The sequence below is a fragment of the Sminthopsis crassicaudata genome, chromosome 5 (genome assembly GCF_048593235.1).
Source record: "Sminthopsis crassicaudata isolate SCR6 chromosome 5, ASM4859323v1, whole genome shotgun sequence".
Taxonomy (NCBI): domain Eukaryota; kingdom Metazoa; phylum Chordata; class Mammalia; order Dasyuromorphia; family Dasyuridae; genus Sminthopsis; species Sminthopsis crassicaudata.
In genome coordinates this window covers 250,849,657-250,869,955 of record NC_133621.1, presented here as the reverse complement: position 1 = coordinate 250,869,955, position 20,299 = coordinate 250,849,657, and the positions used below count along the sequence as shown (strand labels likewise).

The window sequence follows — 20,299 nt, the reverse complement described above, 5'->3', positions numbered from 1 at the left end:
ATAATTACCTTTTTTCCTTTGAGTATTATTTAGTTGAATATTTTTGATATGCTTGAAAATTGTTTGTTTTTATTTGTTCCGTTTGCTATGAAAAGCATTTTTATCGATCATATTTAGTTCTGATAATATGGAACTTTCAGATCTCTTCCAAATAACTGTAAGAATAAAAAAAATTGTGTTTTAGAATTGTTATATTGATGATGCATGATTATAATACATCAATGAGACTTGAATATACTTGAACCTAAGTATCTTCCATTATTCTCTATCTCATCTCAAAGAGATGGGAGTAGATGGAAGAAACTTTTTGTATGAATTTTTATTTTGGAGCAAAGCTTATCTTCTTAATTTGTACATTTCTTTAAAAGGTACTAATAGACTTGTTTACTTAGCCTGTCATGCCAGAAATAGAGAATGGTTTTCTTTGTAAAGTTTTATTTATTTTAAAACTTGATAATAGTAGTTGCTCCATAAATTTACCATCTTTGTATTTTAATTTTCTTACTACTCTGGGTTTGATACTTAAATGATTTTTAAATTCTTCTCAGTGCTAGATTGTACTAGAAACCTGGGTTTTCTCTTTTATTTGTGCATATCATATGTAAGCTTATGTGTTAATTATATTATAGTATTGTAGTACAGTATTGTTAGATCAGATCAGAGAATGTGTTGATATGTTATAATTAACTCTGTAATTGTAAATTGCTGAAAAGTGATGAGACTGAAATGAGCAATTTGCATCAAATGATGAGATTAGTATAGTCACACCAAATGATGAAATTTGATAGTGGTTCACATGTGATGACTCGAAAGGATTTTTTTCTTTGTCAAAAGATACATTTATTTAATCTGAAAAGGTTAATATTCTCTTTAAAATGCAATATTTTCTGTTAAGGTTTTCTTGGGGTCTCTGGAGGGCAGCCTTCATTTTAGTTCAGTAATCACCCCCAAATGCAGCCAGGTGTTAAGTCCAAATCCTTTATTGTCTCCTTCACTTGGGGCTCAGCTAGTTTTTCTGGAGGCCTTCTGGATCTTGGTTTCAGTGGAGAAGCGAAGGAAGACAGCCTGCCACCACTTCTCTGGTCTTCCCTAGTTATGATTCTGACTGAGTTTGTCCAAGCTTATATGGTCTCTCATCAAAGGCGTGAATCTTATAGAACTAAATACATGTACTGAACTAGAGAATTGTTAAGCAACATGCTAAATTAAATAACTATTGTCTCTATCAATTATACTGACTTAGCACCTTCTTTCAAGTTCTGGCCCATAACAGGTTACAGAAAATAAAGAGATTAAATTAGATAACAGGAGTGGTAAATATGAAAAAGATTTGGGAGAACATATAGGAAAGGGGTTTTTAACAATTAACAAGGGAAAGGGCATATTTCCTAGGAGAACTAACAATTAAACAGTAGAAAGGGAATATTGTGCCACAGTTCTCTTTTAATGTCTTGACCCAGTTTCTCTAATTTTCCTATTCAATTACTCTGCCTCAGATTATAACCATTCCCTCTTAATGTTAGGACAAAGGTCTTATATCTTAGACCTTAGGCTATAGTCATTCCCTCTTAATGTTTGATGGGATAAAGGCCTTTATCCATTTTAGACATCATTAGAATATCTGATATTCAGGGCTGGATTCTTTGAGACCATAGTCTCAGACCCACCATGGATCCATTGGTCCCAGTAAATATCTCCATTTAATAAATTCTGTGTTGAATATTCTCTAATCTCTGCCTTGCCCAGTTTCTCCGGCATTACATTTTGGAGGCCCCAGCGAGATGTTAGAAAATGAGCAGGATTAGTTTGAAGCTATATAGTTTTGTGACTAAACCTGTGCACAAAGAAGATTAGAATGGCTGTGGTATTTGTAGTTTGGTTTAGAAGCAACAGTCTCTCTTAGAAGGGCTATTTTAGTACAAATGAAAAACTGATCAGGACCTGAATTAGAGGAGAGGCACTGAGAATATAAGCTGCTTGAGATTAAGGAATTTTGGGGTTTTGTTTTGTGTATTCAGGATTTCATTCAGAATCTGATTGGGGGGGGCAGCTAAGTGGCACAGTGGACACTAGCCCTGAACTCAGGATGTGAGTTCAAATCTGGCCTCACACACTTAACATTTACTAGCTGTGTGAACCTGGGCAAGTCATTTAACCCCAATTGACAGAGAGGGAGAGAATATATGAATATCTGATATAAGGGACAGGCATTTAGGAAACTTTCCATTGGCAAAAAGAGGGGTACATTTTAGTCCCGTGAGGTGGTGGGAGTGCTAGTAATGATGATGATGATGATATCTAATATTAAGATAGTTCTTTTAAGATTTGCCATTCAGTAAATGTTTAAGAAGCATCTACTATATGCTCAGTGCTTTAGCATATTTTTAGATATAAAAAGCAGTGAAAGACAGACCCTGCTTTTTAAGAGCTCATAGTCTAATGGGAGAGATAATATAACTAAATTAAATACAGAACAATTTGAAAATAATCACCAGAGGGAAGGTATTGACAGTTAAGAAGGAATGGGAAAAGGAGTATAAAGTACTTTACGTTTACTGTTTACAACAGCCCTATTAGATAGGTGCTATTATAAAGCCCATTTTAGAGCTGAAAAAATTGAAGCTAAAAGAGTTGTTCATTGTCACACATCTAGTTAGTTTCTGAAACTGGATTGGAATTGAATTGTCCTGATTGTAAGTCTAGTGCTTTACTACTTGGTTATCTAGCTGCATATTGTAATATATTAAAATAATTTTAAAATACTAGATTGGGAAGGGTAGAAATGGCCATTTTTTTTTTTCATTTGCTTTCATGCATAATACTCATATTAAAAGTAAGATACTGATCTCTTGACACTGTGACCTTGGAAAATTCATTAAATGGTATCCAATTTCTCATCTGTAAAATGAGGAAGTTGACATGTGGCCCTTCTAACTCCTTTTTTTTCTGAAAATGTTATGCTATGGTTGATCCAGAAAGAAAGCTGAATATCTGCTTATTAGTTGTTTAGACTTTCAACAACATTAAATGTCTTGGTAAAGTGTAGAAATGGAAAAAATGAAAATGTGATTTTGTTATTGATGCACATTGTAAAATTTTATTTTATTTTACTTTATTTATTTATTTATTTATTTATTTTGTGGTAAATCTACCTGTTAGATTTAGAAAATTGTGGAGTTAGGATCTTTAAAATATCCTACTTTTTTCCAAATATTTCATCACATTTTGTGAGTAAGAAGAAATCAGAATCTTAAATCAGAAATTTTTTCCTAAAAGTATAAAAGGATGTTCAAAAAATGTTTAAAATCTATAAGGGAAGAAGTCTTAAATTTTAAAAATTACTAGTATATTTTTTGAGTAAAAATTATATTTTCATATAATTATGAGTTATAGTAAATAATCTCTGTTTCTGTGGTAAAGTAAATCCTTGCAGTTTATATATTCCCTTTGTTGTCTGAAAAGCCAAGTGACATTTTGAAGAGACATTTGTCTTTTCTTCATTTTTGAAATACAAGCATTTGGCCCCTTCTTATTGCTCAGATTGCTCATTTGAATGTTTTTCTTGTTTCTGTTTGCATTTTAGTAATTCTATCCAACTATACCTTTTTTTCTAGGATTCTCTATTTTGTATAAATCCCTTTAGTCCCTTATAAGTCTCTAGAAGATTATATTCACCTTTGCAAAATAAATTGTTTCTTTGTTCTAAATCTTTATAGTTTTTATTTTGCAATATCATAAGATTTTCTTATAATTTATACTAATTGCAATTTAATTTTGTGTCATCTTGACTGATTCTTTGGTACTTAGGCTATTTCAGTATCCTTGATGTGGAAGTTTTTTTTTTGTTGTTTTTGTTTGTGATTTTTCTAGATTTTCTGTCAGAAAGTGACTGTGGGATTCTTTTAGTTTCTGTTTTACCCTGTGATTTGTTTTTTTTCTGAATGTGAACGGCATTTTCTATCTAAAGTTAATTGGAATTGCCTTGAATCACTGAATTGCTGAGAAGAGCTAAGTCTATCAGTTGATCGTCACACAGTTTTCTTGCTGTATATGATGTTTTCCTGGTTTTACTTGCTCCAGTCAGCATCAGTTCATGTAAGTCTTTCCAGGTTTTTCTGAAATCTGCCTATTCATCATTTCTTATGGAACAATAATATTCCATCACTTTCTATAATGTTCTGGTTAGCTCTCTGGAAGTCCTCTGAATGGGCCTTGATTTCAGCAGAGTAATCACCACAAGAATAGTCAGGAATAAAAAGTCCAAAATCTTCCTTATCTCCTTCATAGTCTGTCTCCTTCGTCTAGAGCAGGGCTACCTTTCTGTGGGACCTTCATATGGGCCTTGGTCTTAGTGGAGGAATGCAGGAGGCAGGAGAGCCACCAGGATGGTGGAATGTCTATCTTCCAGTTCTTGTTGGTTCTTATATACCTTATTATAATTGCATCATTACAGCATAATGATTACGTGTGAATTTAGAGAATCATTATATCACCATGCTAAGTACTACGTAAAGTAGAGAACCATTATCTCATCAATTCCTCTGAGTTAACACCTTGTTTCAAGTATACTTCTCCAGAGTTCTCTACAACTTTCCTATGCCATAACTTAGCTATTCCTCAATTGATGGACATCCATTCATTTTCCAATTCTTTATCCTACAAATAGATCTACTTTAAACATTTGTTGCATATGTTGGTCCTTTTCCCTTTTTTGGGTTGTCTTTGGGAAACAGAGTTTTTTTTTTTTTTTTTTTTTTTTTTAAATATCATTTTTTTTTCCTTTTAAAAAAATTAACCATTTTACATTTAAATACCAAAATGAGAAAAAAATTTCCATGTACAAATCAGAACATAGTTGGATTCAATATAAAACCATGAATTGCCATTTTAGACTGTTTATCTTTTTTAAAAAAACTATGTTGATACTACCCATTTATACACATATGTAAAAGTATATTGTACCTGCTTCTGTTTATAAGTTCTTTCTCTGGAGGTGGGTAACCTCTTTCACTGGTCCCAGTCTTTCTATGTTTTTCTATAACTAATTAGCTCATAATTCTATTACAGTCATATTTCACAATTTATAAGCCATTCTCCAATTGAAGGGAGTATGGAATGCATAACCCATGAAAAGATTATAAGGGGGCAGCTAGGTGATGCAGTGGATAGAGCACCAGCCTTGAATTCAGGAGGAGCTGAGTTCAAATTTGGTCTCAGACACTTAACACTTTCTAGCTGTGTGACCCTGGGCAAGTCACTTAACCCCAGCCTCAGGGAAAAAAGAAAAAAAAGAAAAACAGACAGACACTGGTATTCTTAAAAATGTGAAGTTCTCTCTGGAAGAGAGAGTAGATAGAGATTTGAGAACTTTATTATCATTAATAGTACCCTTTAATGCTTTCTAACCACAATGTTGCTAAGGAAACACAAATGAAAACAAAAAGTAGATAAATCAGTATATGAAGGGACTTTGAGAAAGTTGAGTTCAAGGAGAAACTTTAGCATTCTCAGACAAACTGTCTCTCCTCCTTTTTGTGCAGGTGTCTTATCATATCCTGCAAATTCTATTCTCTTGAGAACTCAGTACTCCTGAAGTTTCCTGGCCTCTGCTGGCCAATGAATGGGGGTTTGTGCCAGGTCAGAATGACACAAATTACTACAAACTGAGTGCAGATTGAGCAGGCCAGAATGCCTGGGGAAGTACAGCTTGGAAATGGCAAGCTATATACAGACTAGGCAGGTGATTGATTATACATCACCAAGGCAGGTGTGATTACCTACGAGGTTACAAATTCCCCCTTTTAGTTTTGTTTTTTGTTTTGTTTTTTGTTTTGTTTTGTTTTGTTTTTGCAAATATATCCAGTGATTCATAAGCACTGTTTGCTTATGCAAGCTCAACAGAGCCAGGGCATCGGGCAGCAGAGTGTAAATATGAACAGGATGGTGATGATAGGGAAAAGGAGTTAGGACACATTGCCAAAATGACAAGGCTGGCTGGAATAATTTACAAATTTTATCAGCAATGATTTTAGGGTCAGATTGATTTTAAAAAGCTCAGTTCATATCCTGAATGATTTTTGCAAAGGTTGCCATATTAACACCTATTTTAGAAGTCTGAAACACACCAAACAAATGAGCTCTTAATTGATTCCAATAGTTAGATGCATTAACTTTTACAGCAGTAACACACAAAGGATGAAATCTATAATCAAATAGCAATAGAGGTTGCAGAAGTAATAAGAGATGCTAGAAGCATAACACCTAAAACAATACATGAAATACATCGCTTGTTTTTTGGGCAGGAGAATCATATCATTGAGGAGGAACTACAGGCAATATAGCAAATGGAGTATGTGTTACTATATAGATGTGAATTTGCTTTTCAGGCCACAAAGTTTGATCTTTAGTATACATTCCATAAGATAAGCATTGCAAAATCATACAATCCATACAAATTACATTTCATAATCCTTGTCTATTAATATTTGGGATCATAATGAAATTGTGAAGGACCAAGTAAAAAGGCATAATCAGGTGTGGTACACACTACAAGAGGCAGTGGTTTTACAATAGCAGTTTTAGCATTGTGCTTAAAAAGTGAGAGATATAAAACATTAATAGCTGGTGCTAGGGTGAACAATAACATCCATGAAGAAGAGTGTTCAATTCCTGAAGGACCATGAAAGACTGGTGTAACAAAAGTGGGAAAAGGTCCTTGAAGTCTGATTACCAAAAAGTTATTTGAGGTAAACTTATGGGACTATGAACTGATTGGTACTGCAATGTGCTAAAGGAGGGAATTTTAAAATAGGAAACTTAGGACTCATAATATCAGTTTCATTGTAACAAAAAGGAAGCTTGGGACCAAGAACAGGTATGTTGGATTGAACATGTTGAGCTGCAGGAAGAATAATATCTAGAGAAAAGAATCTATTATTTACATGTACATTTCCAGATGATAACAATGATACTTTTTCTTTCTGGATTCCAGGACCCGTGCCCCAGTTGAAACAAATGGGGTGGGTGGGTGAGCTGACACACCAGTATAATTAAAATGTAACATAACATTCTCATGAGGCATGTTTTACAGTGAGAGGTATTACTATGTCCATAGTTTGGGTGGCTTCAGAACTGTCATCCATCCTAAGGGAACAAGTGGATCTTACCAGGTCACCAATGAAAACCATGGAGGTGCATCCTATAATGCCCAGCGGAGTTCCATGGATCCATGCTCTGATGTTAGAAGAACGATGAAGCACAGCAACATCTTCATGGTGGCTTCTCAGGTACTGCTTTACTTTGCTCTGGCTGTAAAACTTGCCAGGGTACAGTTATCTTGTCTCCAGAATCTGTAATGAGAAGAAAGAACAGAACCCTTCTCCCAACTTTCCACTGTGGCTGAACCATGCCACAGCCTTGTGATCAGATCTTTCCACATGACTTGTGAAGCTAATGGTGGGGACTGGTCATAATAATCACTCTTGAGTGCTTGCTGCCGTGGATGGAGAAAAATTCTTTTTGCGAGAAATAGTATTTAAGTCAAGAGTTAAAAAGTTCAAAGTGAATAAAACCTGTGCTAATTGTGCTGCTGGAGAAAGTGATTGCACATGGTCATTGACTCCCCCTTTCTGTTTAAGGAGATAGGCTTTGATGTCTTGGTAGCAGTGTTCAATAATAGCTTGACTCTGGGGGTTATATGAGATGATAAATACTAAAGGAAGCACAAAATGCTTGAAAAGCAGAAACAGCATATGCAGGGCCATTGTCTGTTTTTAGAGAAGCCAGAACACCTAAGGTTGTGAATGTGAGGAGAGAATTTTTAAGAGCTGATGTGTTCTCTGTGGAATGGGCTGAGACATATGTAAATGACAAATTCGTATCTATGAAAACATGGACATAATGAAGGTAACCAAACATTGAAATATGAGTAACATCAGTTTGTCAGAGATCATTAGGGAAACGACCATGAAATTTAAAAGAGGGAGAGTGAGTGGGTGAAGAAAAGGGCAGTCAAGCAGGACAGCTTTTCAGTATTTGTCTAGTTTGCTCTCTCTTAATGTGGAACAATCTGCAAAGGATTTTGCTGAGAGATGTAAATGCGCATGTGTAAGCTGAGCTTCTTGGAGAGTACCTAGGGGAAGAGAGTGCAATGGCATTTGATTCAGCCATTTGGCCAAGTAGATTTGCATGACAGCAAATATGAACGATATAGAATGGTGAGGTCCTGGAGCATATTAAGGCTCGAAGGTCTGAAAACAATTGAAATACATCATTGGAACCTCTATGGAGGATAGCTGTCTCTAATTGCCTAACAGCATTTACTACATACAAACTGCCAGAGATAATTTTGAGAGGACCAAAGACAGTTTAATGGCTGAAGAACTGCAAAAAGTTCATTACCCTGTATAGAAATAAAAGGTGTGTTATACACAAAAGATTGAGACAAATCAGGGAGAAATAAGGAAGATTTATAAAAGTTCTTTGTAGCATCTGTATACGCGTGAATAGCCTGTGACGAGAGAGAGACTTGTTATTCTTGGAACAATCAAAAGCCAGTAAGAAATAGTGGATATGATTGGAATTTTTGAATGAGATGATGGCATGAACCGAATAGCATAGGCAAGAAGCACTTGCCATTCAGGGTCCTGTGAAAGGAGAGTCTCCAATTGATTGTTAGTATACATAGTTGCAATAACATCTGGAAGTAAAGCTAAACATGAAATTGCTTATTTGCTGTTTGTAAGAGAGGGCCTGCTGAAGAAGCATAAGTTAATTTCACTTTGTTAGGTTGAATTGGAAAAAAAAAACAAAAAACATTGTAAAATAGAATTGATGAGGTTTGTATCCCCTCAATTCCTGTTAGTGATGAGGTTAGTGACAATAAGAGAGTTGTTAAAATCCCCTTTTGGTCAGCTGTAGATTTAAAATGAAAGAATTCATTTATCCCGAATTATTAATTGCAGAATGAAAGTTTATTGTTGGATAGAAACCAGTTTACTAAGAGACTGACTTTAATTAGGGAAATGGAATCTGGTGCTGAGAATGCCTTGCATGGTCCTATTAGGAAAATAGATGAGAAAGATAAAGAGGAGATAATGCTGAAAAGAGAATGTTTTCACAGTGGGCAGAAGATCCTCAGAGGTGCCTATGCCAAGGAGAGAGTGGTTCCTTGACAGAGCAAGTCCTGCTTTTGACCCTGTGCCAAGAGTGAGTCCAGAAACTGCCCTTTTTAAAGAAGTCTTTCTGGAAGCCAAGGTTCCTAGGCTTAGATGCTTATCAGTATCCAGCCCAGATCTCCAAATGGAATTAACAACACTTCAAAGAGGTGCCTTTTAAAGGGAACACAACTTCAGTAAAGGGAACAGTTTCCCTCCCCCTTCTTAATCATTTTGATTGAGTAGGATACTTGGGTGTAGGAAGAAATAACTGGAAGGGCTGGATCATAATGATGAGACATTGAGTGAAGAGCATTTACAACTTGCTCCAAAGCAGCTTTAGCTGCTGGAGTGAATAAACTGAAAGAATTTAAAGCTGGATCCCCTGGGAACAAATCATATAAAGGCTTTAGTTAATGGTAATCTCAGATGGAACCATGGATATTGCCCAAGACCTTTTGAAAGTCATTAAAAGTAATCAATCGGTCTGTTCTTATTTCTACCTTCTGAGGTGAAATGAATTCCGGGGATACCTTGAAACCTAAATAGTTAACAGTAGTAGTTTTCTGTATTTTGTCAGGAGCAATATATAATCGTACTGCTTCTAAAGCTCCAGTTGTGTGTTGTAGCATGTCCTAAGTAGTTGAGGATGTTGGGGCAGCACCAAGAATATCATCCATATAAAAGATTATTATAGAACCTGGATATTTTGTCCAAATAGACTTAATAACTTCTGTAATATGCATTGACATAATGTGGGACTATTTTTTATGTCCTGTGGCAAAACTGTCCATTGATACCTTTCATTAGGAGCTGTAAAATTAGGAGTGGGAACAGAAAAAGCATATCTCGGTCTGTCCTTGGCATAAACAGGTAGAGAGTAAAAACAATCCTGCATATCTATGACCAATACTGACCAGTATGAAGAAATCCTATTTGGAGATGGGAGTCCGGATTGTAAAGAACCCATTGTCTCCATTTGATCATTAATTTTCCTAAGATCTGTTAACATTCTCCACTTTCCTGATTTCTTTTTTATCACAAATACTGGAGAGTTCAAAATTTCTTTAGGGTCCCAGAGGATGGGGTGAATAATGTAATCTTTAAATGCAGTATCCCCTGTGCCTACAGAAATGCCTAGAGTGGATGGTGGAAGAGTTAGATTTTCTACTATGCTAACCTGGGAAGGTGAAAAAGATTTGACACAGGCAGAAGTGGCTGCAAAAAGTGGAAATGATAGTTTTATCTTGGGCGTCTTTAAAAATGAAGGCTTTTATGTCTGCCCTTCAGCCACTGCTGAGTGTACTGCTGACTGAGCTGCAGTTGCTATGATGGATATCACCCCCAAATTCTTTTGTCGGGGCCCAGGGGCAGGGCCCCCCCCTGCTGGTTTCTTTATCTGCATTCTTAATACTAGTGAAATCCCTTTTTAGACTTGGGACAAGGTATGGAAGGCTGGAGTTTTTTCTAACCTTTGCACCTTCTGTTTTTTAAGAAAAAATGACATTAGTGTAAAGTTAAATCTGTTTCTGGGAAACCTTTCTTAAGGAGTGCAATCTTATTACAAGATCATTTTAATCTCTAGTTGATTCATTTGCACCACATTGTCATTCATATTTTTAGCTCTGTTAATGCTGAAACAATGTTTACTGCTTTTGCTGATGATGTCTTTGGAATAGCGTACTTGACAGAATAGCTTTCCTTATAAATTTTTAATTATGACTGAAACAAAAGCTGAACTAGATATCCTTTAGAAATATCTGTTAAATACAAGTCATTTTCTGTTTTTATATTTCTGAAGTGTGCAGAGCTTTATAGGGAGAAAATAAGGAAATGTGGGTAAGGGGGGAAGGGACTTTTCAGGTCTTAAAATGAGAAGAGAAATTGATTTCATCACTGCATTCTGAATCCTAATTAAGACTATTGTTTTATGTTTCTAAGGCAGCAAGCAGCTGTTCAGTCAAAATTGTGATCAAATGTGAAATGGAAGGAGAAGTCTTTCCCGTTTATCAATTAATTTGGGGGGGAGCAGCAGCACGGCTTAATTCCTTTTTCCATCCATCTCTCTATTCTTGTCTTTGTTTATTGCTGATTTGACAGTCTTCTGGTCCTTCTCCTTTGTTATTGTGTATTTGTCCTTTGTTTGTACTATACTAGAATGTAAAGGAAAAGGCTGCCATTGCTACCCTGCTGTTCTAACTAGCTTTCACTGTGAGCATATACCTTAAACAGAGCTTCTAAGCCATGAAAGAGGAGAGTCCACAACGACGTAGGTTTTCTTCCTGTACTGGGGTTTCGCCTCTTGTATTTCCTCCACGAATTGATGGCCGAAAACTTGTCCGGAATGCTTCATTTGGAGGATACAATGAACTTTCCCCTGCATTGCCAGGTTTGTTAGTTTTATCTTGAATTTTTGTCTTATTAGGCAGATTCTTGATACTTAAATAAGCCAAGTCTTTTGGCCTTTTTAATAGCTTTTGTTTTTAGTGCAATGAAGGATTCTATTTCAGAAACAGAGATGGAGCTTTCTTTATTTATATCTTTATCATCTGTGAAATTTGTCAAAAGAGGTTTAAAACTTTGAATTCAGTGTATCAGAAGTCTTGAGTTTTAAAAATAGTATGTTTTTGCTTTAAATACATGTAAATATAATGGCCCTTGTCTGGTAAAATGAAAACATTCTCTGGATTAGAGAGACACTTCTAATTCTAAAATTGTACCAAATCCATCCAAGCTTTTTGCAGAGGAATTATATCTGATTCATAAATTCAATTGTATTACAACTATAATAAAACTCATGTTCAATACTGTCTTTAAATAATATCTGAGTTTCAGTTACAGTGAAGATTGCTGTCATCATAAATTTAAGCTTTGAAATTGTTCATACATGACTACACTGAAAAGTAGGATGGGTACCTCTTAGTTAAGAAACTAATATTTTTAGAATGAGGGTTTAAAAAATATTTCAAGGTACATGTAATATGATTAACATTGATTTGAGACAAATTGGTCATTGTTTAAGAAGTAGTTACAACTGTTTTGGTTTTTGCGTTTAATGTTTAAATTTAGAATCATAATTTTTTTTTTAATATACTGCCAGTAATTGAATTGATACATATTTGCTTTAATATTCATCTGAAAATTAGTTACAAAAATTTTAGTATTTATCAATTTTACCCTTTTTGTTTAAAATACAAGTTGTTTATTGTGTTTTGACTCTAAGCTTATATGATATTCTTGAGACATGCTGACATATACATGTATCTAGACATATACCTAATGATTATTTTAAGGTAGTGAAAATCTCATATAATTTATGTATAGATGATTATTTTCAAATTGTGAGTTTGCTTCATAGGCTTAAGAAAGAATATAGAACTTCAAAGCTGAACATGAGTATTACAGGGAACTTTAGACAAGTAAAATAATCTGTCCTCAGCATCTAGGTCATGTAGTACATTTGTTGATTTACTTTTCTGTCTTTAGGACCACCATATGTCCCAGTGAACTTATATGTGCCTTTTTACTCATGTAAACATACTAAAACAAAACAATTTTTCTCTTAACCTTAGACGTTATCTTGAAAATTTCAGTATTTTTTAATTTCTCAAGATAGTTTAATGGCTTATATAAACAATGCTTGGTTCCATGGATGTTTCCCTTTCTCTTATCCTTTTTCCCAAGGCAAGCTTGGAAAAAAAAGCTGATCTTCTTGACCTTCATGCTATGCCTCTATGTAATGTGAATGAGAGTTATAAAAATTAAAAAAAAAAAATGTAACTATAGCAATCACACAGAATGTGAAGTATAATTAAAATGAATTTTTTCCTTAGTATTCTGCATCAGCACCTTTTTGCCTAGTCTTTTGGGCATACCGTGCCTAGGTATGACCAAGAGATTTTTATAAGTAATGGATGAAAAGCCAGATGACGTGAGTATAATCACAGTACAAAGCTTCACAACATTTTGAAGGTTTACTTTGGGGGGGGGGGGAATATTGGTATTTCTTGAGTAAAGGTTATAGTATCAAATGGTTTAAATAGAAAAGCAAGTGAATAGTGAGTATTTTTTTTTCCAGTGGTGCTTGAAGTAGAAGGAAAAAAAAAAAAAAGTAGAATGTTTCCCCTCCATTTTGTTCTTAATGAAAAAATTTAGCTTTTTTTATCCACTAAAAATAGTGAAATTAAGAATTTTAGAAAATATAAGCTGCATTCCCTTACCCTTCTCAAAAAAAAAAAAAAATCATCTTAATTCATACTATCACCAAAAGTCACCTTTGAGTTCCTTTGAATAGAGGTGGTTGTGGTTATGGTGAAGTGGAAAGATGATATCTTTTAAGTATACAGATTTGTTTAAGTATACAGTTAAGTATACATTTGTTTAAGTATACAGTTTGTTTCATGATTAAATGGGCTGGCCACTTAATTTAACAAAGCCTCAGTTTCCTTATTTATCAAATAGATTGTAATGATTAAATGTAAATGATTAAATGAGGTATCATGCATGTAAAACGCTTTAAAGTGCTTAGACTTTAAAGTGTTCAGACTCAATGTTGCCTCTTTTATCCTCCCAGAGAATGGGCTTTTGAGTACTCCCAGGGGCTTGTGGGAACTCCTTCAACCAATGAACTTGCTCCTTTTAAAGGTGGTGTAAACTCCTTTTAAAGATGTGAACTAGGAATTGTTAAGTACCAACTTAGCACTTAGTAAGAACCTAACAATATGTCTTTCAATTATTGTATATTTTTAATGTTAAAAAGACTCCTTAAATTATTCTCATCAAAACTAGAATGGAACAGAGTATTTAAAAATAAAATAAAGGAAGAGTGACTCCTGGCAGTCTGTTATTGATTAAGGAGATCGAAAAATAAAAAATCACAAACCCATTACTGTACAACATGGTTAATCAATTTTCATAACAAAAAATGTTAAATTGGATTCAGTGTCTTAAAGTAAAAAAAAAAAAAAGTTTTATGTAAAATATCAACTTTGAGAGGGCATAGACTATATTTTTATATCAAGTATTGTGACTAATTTTGTTTTTTGGTTAACTAGTAGAGGATTGACAAGGGTAACTTGGTTATTGTTTTAGCCCTTGCTTGCTAGTCTTATTAAATAGGAAATACTTAACGTAGGTGATAGCCCATAGATGAATAGTAAGAAGGAAAAGAAGAAATTAAAAGAAAATTTCAAAAGCCATAACAGCCTGACTACACTTACTGTCTGGACTGAGATACCACTTCCTTTTGCAGTGCAATGGAGTAAAAATAAGTATTGATGTTAGAATCTTGGTGAGTCACATTTTTATTTTGCTTCTGTCATGTTTACTGCCTTTGCAGCTCTTTGATAGATCTTGTCACTTCTCTGATATTCAACTTTTCACTTGGCTAAGTGAGCTATTCTCTGAAATCTTCCTAACTCTAGATATATGTTGTATTTTGGATTATTGAACATTTTACAGTGCCATCATTTTCTGAAAACTGCTAATTTATTTACTATATTTAAGAGATGAGATGTGCTTGAATGGGAACCAATCATAAGATATATCTGAAACATTTTGACTAAATATGATCACCTATTTTCTTGTGAGTTGGTTCTTTTCTCCTAAAAATGGGGTGAAAATAAATTTTGGTTACTTGACAGTTTGGGTTACTTGAGTTAGTAAATTGAGGCTATATAATGAATGCCTTTGAAATCTTCTGTGTTGTCCTTGGCATATTGTTAAGTGCTTGTTGATTGAAGTAAAGTTTGTTGGTTAAATGAATTAAGGACAAAGTCCCAATTTTTTGCTGTGCTAGCAGGATAATCTAGATTTTGTTTTAGTTTAGGCACATAAATGAAAGTGAAACATACTACACCCATACCTTCTTTCAAGAAGCAGCTTAAATTCCCCTTTCTGCATGAGGCCTTTCTTAATCTCTTTAGATGGTTACACTTTTGTCTTTCATCTATTTTAAAAATTTGTCTTTTGAATAACTGTATTTTTACATTTTATTCTTCTGCCCTCCTTAGAATTAAAAGCTAGATTATAAACTGCTTGGATATGGGCTAGAAATGTTTTTGGGGTTTTCACATCAACTAGCACTTCTTTGTAATCTCTGAAGTAAAGCTTGTTGATTAACTGATTTATACAGAAAAATATATAAATATATATACAAAAGTGCTAAATGCTTTAGAAAGGTTAAAAATGTGAAGGTGAAGTAGCAGTGAGTCATGAATTCTGTGGACATATTTAATAGTCTTGTGGCCAAAAAAGGGTGGGTAGAACATGTGTCAGAGATGGCAAAAAGGATTACATAAATGAGAAAATTAATCTTGATAAGTGCTTTGTACAAACTAAGAATAAATATTGAAGCCATTTAGAGCAGAGTAGCACATTAAATATTTGCAGCGACAACAATTTGTTCATTATCTTAAAAATTTAATCAGGAATTAATATTTTATTCAAAAGGAGAACTTTTGTAGCATTATGAGTTAGAGAACTAACAGCAAAACAATTAGAAAATATTCTTACTGATGTTTGTAGAATAAATTAAGGTACAGAGTTTTTGCCTGTTTTTGAAAGTAGTTTGGGAATAAGGCCCTGGACTAAGGCTGGCTGTGAGAAGCACAAGTGTATGATATTAAAGACTATTCCATTGAGGTACTTTGGATATCAGCTCAGGAAGCAACTGAAATCCAAACTTTCCCTTTTAACAAAGAATGGAAGAGGAAGAAAGAGAAGGAGAGGGAAAGGGAAAAAGAAAGGGAGAGAGAAAGAGAGGGAATGAGGGAGGGAGAGAAACACACAAGTTGAATCAAATTAACAAGTACATCAGATTTATAATTATCTTGTCTCCCACAATCATAGTTACCTACTGTTGCCAAAGCATGGAGGTGACAGTGTACCAAAAATTTTACTGTAGGTTTTAAGCTAAAATCACTTAAAATGCATACTTAGACTTTTGGGATACTCTCTATTATCTCTTCTTTAGGGCTAGCTTTGATAATTGTTACTACATTATTTGTTTGTTCTTTTACCTTCATTTTGTAGATAGAATATATACTTTTCATGATTCTTATTTCCCTTTGAATATATTCATGTAAATTTTTCTGCTTCTCAGAATTCTTTATCTTACAATGCAGTAAATATGGAGTCTTTTTTTTTTGTTGTTGTTTTTAGTAACGTCCTATAAGCATATGAAGGTCATTTCATATAATTCTAAATCTCCTTCTAGAATGGTTGTACAAATTTCCAGGGCTCATCAACAATGCATTGATCTCTCTACAACTTATTCAGTATTGGCTATTCCCATCTTTTATAAGCTTTACCACTTGTTATTGTGAATTATGTTTTTCATATAATAATTAAAAATTTGAGGCATTATTTCATGTAATTGTAGAGAATGACTTTTAAAAACTCTTCTTACTAATATAGATGTTCCTTCTTGCTAGAAATGGAATACATATCTTTTTAGAAGTATTAAAATCATAAACCACACTGAAAGCAATGGAAAAACACTTGATAAATGTTAAAAAAAAAACTACATCATATGAAAAATGCTATCCATTCTCAAAAAAAGAACTGAGTATGTCTGAATACAGAGGAAGCATACACTTTTTTTTTCTTTTTTTTTCTTTTTTTTTTTTTTTTGTATTCATTTTTCCAAATTACCCCCCCTCCCTCCCCCCGATGACAGGCAATCCCATACATTTTACATGTGTTACAATATAGTCTAGGTACAATACATGTGTGTGAATACCATTTTCTTGTTGCACAATAAACATTAGAATCCGAAGGTACATGCAACCTGGGCAGACAGATATTAGTGCTAACAATTAACATTCACTTCCCAGTGTTTGTTCTCTGGGTGTAGCTACCTCTGTCCATCATTGATCAACTGGAAGTGAGTTGGATCTTCTTTATGTTGAAGATTTCCACTTCCATCAGAATACATCCTCATACAGTATTGTTGTTGAAGTGTACAGTGATCTTCTGGTTCTGCTCATTTCACTCAGCATCAGTTGATTTAAGTCTCTCCAGGCCTCTCTGTATTCCTCCTGCTGGTCATTTCTTACAGAGCAATAATATTCCATAACCTTCATATACCCCAATTTACCCAACCATTCTCCAACTGATGGACATCCATTCATCTTCCAGTTTCTAGCCACAACAAAAAGAGCTGCCACAAACATTTTGGCACATATATGACTCTTTCCGCTCTTTAGTATTTCTTTGGGATATAATCCCAGTAGTAGCGCTGCTGGGTCAAAGGGTATGCACAGTTTGATAACTTTTTGGGCATAATTCCAGATTGCTCTCCAGAATGGCTGGATTCTTTCGCAACTCCACCAGCAATGTATTAGTGTCCCAATTTCCCCACATCCCCTCCAACATTTATCATTATTTGTTCCTGTCATCTTAGCCAATCTGACAGGTGTGTAGTGGTATCTCAGAGTGGTCTTAATTTGCATTTCTCTGATCAGTAGTGATTTGGAACACTCTTTCATGTGAGTGGATATAGTTTCAATTTCTCCCTCTGAGAATTGTCTGTTCATATCCTTTGACCATTTATCAATTGGAGAATGGTTTGGTTTCTTATAAATTATGGTCAGTTCTCTATATATTTTGGAAATGAGACCTTTGTCAGAACCTTTGTTTTTAAAAATATTTTCCCAATTTGTTACTTCCCTTCTAATCTTGTTTGCATTAGTATTATTTGTACAGAAACTTTTTAGTTTGATGTAATCAAAATCTTCTATTTTGTGATCAATAATGATCTCTAGTTCTCCTCTGGTCATAAATTCCTTCCTCCTCCACAAGTCTGAGAGGTAGATTATCCTCTGTTCCTCTAATCTATTTATTATCTCCCTCTTTATGCCTAAATCATGGACCCCATTTTGATCTTATCTTGGTATATGGTGTTAAGTGTGGATCCATATCTAATTTCTGCCATACTAATTTCCAGTTTTCCCAACAGTTTTTTCCGAATAATGAATTTTTATCCCTAATGTTGGAATCTTTGGGTTTGTCAAAGATTAGATTGCTATAGATGTACCCTTTTTTGTCCTTTGTATCTAATCTGTTCCACTGATACCGGTCTATTTCTTAGCCAATACCAAATGGTTTTGGTGACTGCTGCTATATAATATAGCTTTAGATCAGTACACTTAGACCACCCTCCTCTGAGTTTTTTTTCATTAGTTCCCTTGCAATTCTCGACCTTTTATTCTTCCATATGAATTTTGTTGTTATTTTTTCTAGGTCATTGAAATAGTTTCTTGGGAGTCTGATTGGTATAGCACTAAATAAATAGATTAGTTTGGGGAGTATTGTCATCTTTATTATATTCGCTCGGCCTATCCAAGAGCACTGAATGTCTTTCCAATTATTTAAATCTGATTTTATTTTTGTGGCAAGTGTTTTGTAATTTTTCTCATATAATTCCTGACTTTTCTTTGGTAGATGGATTCCCAAATATTTTATACTCTCAACATTTGTTTGGAATGGAATTTCTCTTTGTATCTCTTGCTGTTGCATTTTGTTAGTGATATATAAAAATGCCGAGGATTTATGTGGATTTATTTTGTATCCTGCCACTTTGCTGAAATTTTGAAGTATTTCTAGTAGCTTTTTAGCAGAGTCTTTGGGGTTCTCTAAGTATACCATCATGTCATCTGCAAAAAGTGATAGTTTAATTTCCTCATTTCCTACTCTAATTCCTTGAATCTCTTTCTCGGCTCTTATTGCCGAGGCTAGCGTTTCTAGTACTATATTGAATAGTAATGGTGATAGTGGGCAACCTTGTTTCACTCCTGATCTTACTGGGAAAGGTTGCAGTTTATTTCTATTGCATATTATGCTTACTGAAGGTCTTAAATATATGCTCCTGATTATTCTAAGGAATAGTCCATTTATTCCTATACTCTCAAGAGTTTTTAGTAGGAATGGATGTTGGATTTTGTCAAATGCCTTTTCTGCATCTATTGAGATGATCATATGGTTCTTATTAATTTGATTATTAATATGGTCAATTATATTAATAGTTTTCCTAATATTAAACCAGCCCTGCATTCCTGGAATAAATCCTACTTGATCATAGTGTATTATCTTGGAGATGATTTTCTGAAGTCTTTTTGCCAATATCTTATTTAAGATTTTAGCATCAATATTCATTAAGGAGATTGGTCTATAATTTTCTTTCTCAGTTTTCGATCTACCTGGTTTAGGTATCAGTACCATGTCTGTGTCATAAAAGGAGTTTGGTAGGACTCCTTCATCCCCTATTTTTTCAAATAATTTATATAACATTGGGGCTAATTGTTCTTTAAATGTTTGGTAGAATTCACATGTGAATCCATCTGGCCCTGGGGATTTTTTCCTGGGGAGTTGATTAATAGCTTGTTCTATTTCTTTTTCTGAAATGGGACTATTTAAGCAATTTATCTCCTCCTCTGTTAATCTAGGGAGCCTATATTTTTGGAGGAAGTCATCCATTTCACTTAAGTTATCAAATTTATTGGCATAAAGTTGGGCAAAGTAACTCCTTATTATTTCTCTAATTTCCTCTTCATTGGTGGAAAGATCCCCCTTTTCATTTGTAAGACTATCAATTTGATTTTCCTCTTTCTTTTTTTTGATCAAATTTACCAAAGGTTTATCTATTTTATTGGCTTTTTCATAAAACCAACTCTTGGTTTTATTTATTAATTCAATAGTTTTTTTACTTTCAATTTTATTGATTTCTCCTTTTAATTTTTGTATTTCAAGTTTAATTTTTGGTTGGGGGTTTATAATTTGGTCTTTTTCTAGCCTTTTAAGTTGTAAGCCCAATTCGTTAATCTTCTCTTTCTCAATTTTCTTCAAATAAGCCTCTAAAGATATAAAATTTCCCCTTATTACTGTTTTAGCTGCATCCCAAAGATTTTGATATGATGTCTCATCATTGTCATTATCTTGGGTGAAATTGTTAATTGTTTCTATAATTTGCTCTTTCACCCAGTCATTCTTTAAGATGAGATTATTCAGTTTCCAATTACTTTTTGGTCTATTTACCCCTAACTTTTTACTGAATGTAGCTTTTATTGCATTGTGATCTGAGAAGAAGGCATTTATTATTTCTGCCTTCCTACATTTAATTTTGAGATCTTTATGTCCTAATATAT

The 20,299-nt window shown here is 34.0% G+C and overlaps 1 protein-coding gene across 13 annotated transcripts in view; it reads left to right on the top strand.

Moving 5' to 3' along the window:
* OSBPL8 (oxysterol binding protein like 8) overlaps positions 1-20,299 on the top strand; it is a 236,004-nt gene that overhangs the window by 118,603 nt on the left and 97,102 nt on the right. For 2 of the 13 annotated variants that reach the window (XM_074270813.1, XM_074270812.1), the window contains one exon: positions 7,170-11,544. The exons of 10 other annotated variants lie outside the window; for them this stretch is intronic. In XM_074270813.1, coding sequence (XP_074126914.1) covers positions 11,400-11,544 — 145 coding nt within the window. In that variant the 5' untranslated portion in view covers positions 7,170-11,399. The remainder of the gene's footprint in view (positions 1-7,169; positions 11,545-20,299) is intronic. One more of the 13 variants, XM_074270814.1, reaches the window with a different exon arrangement.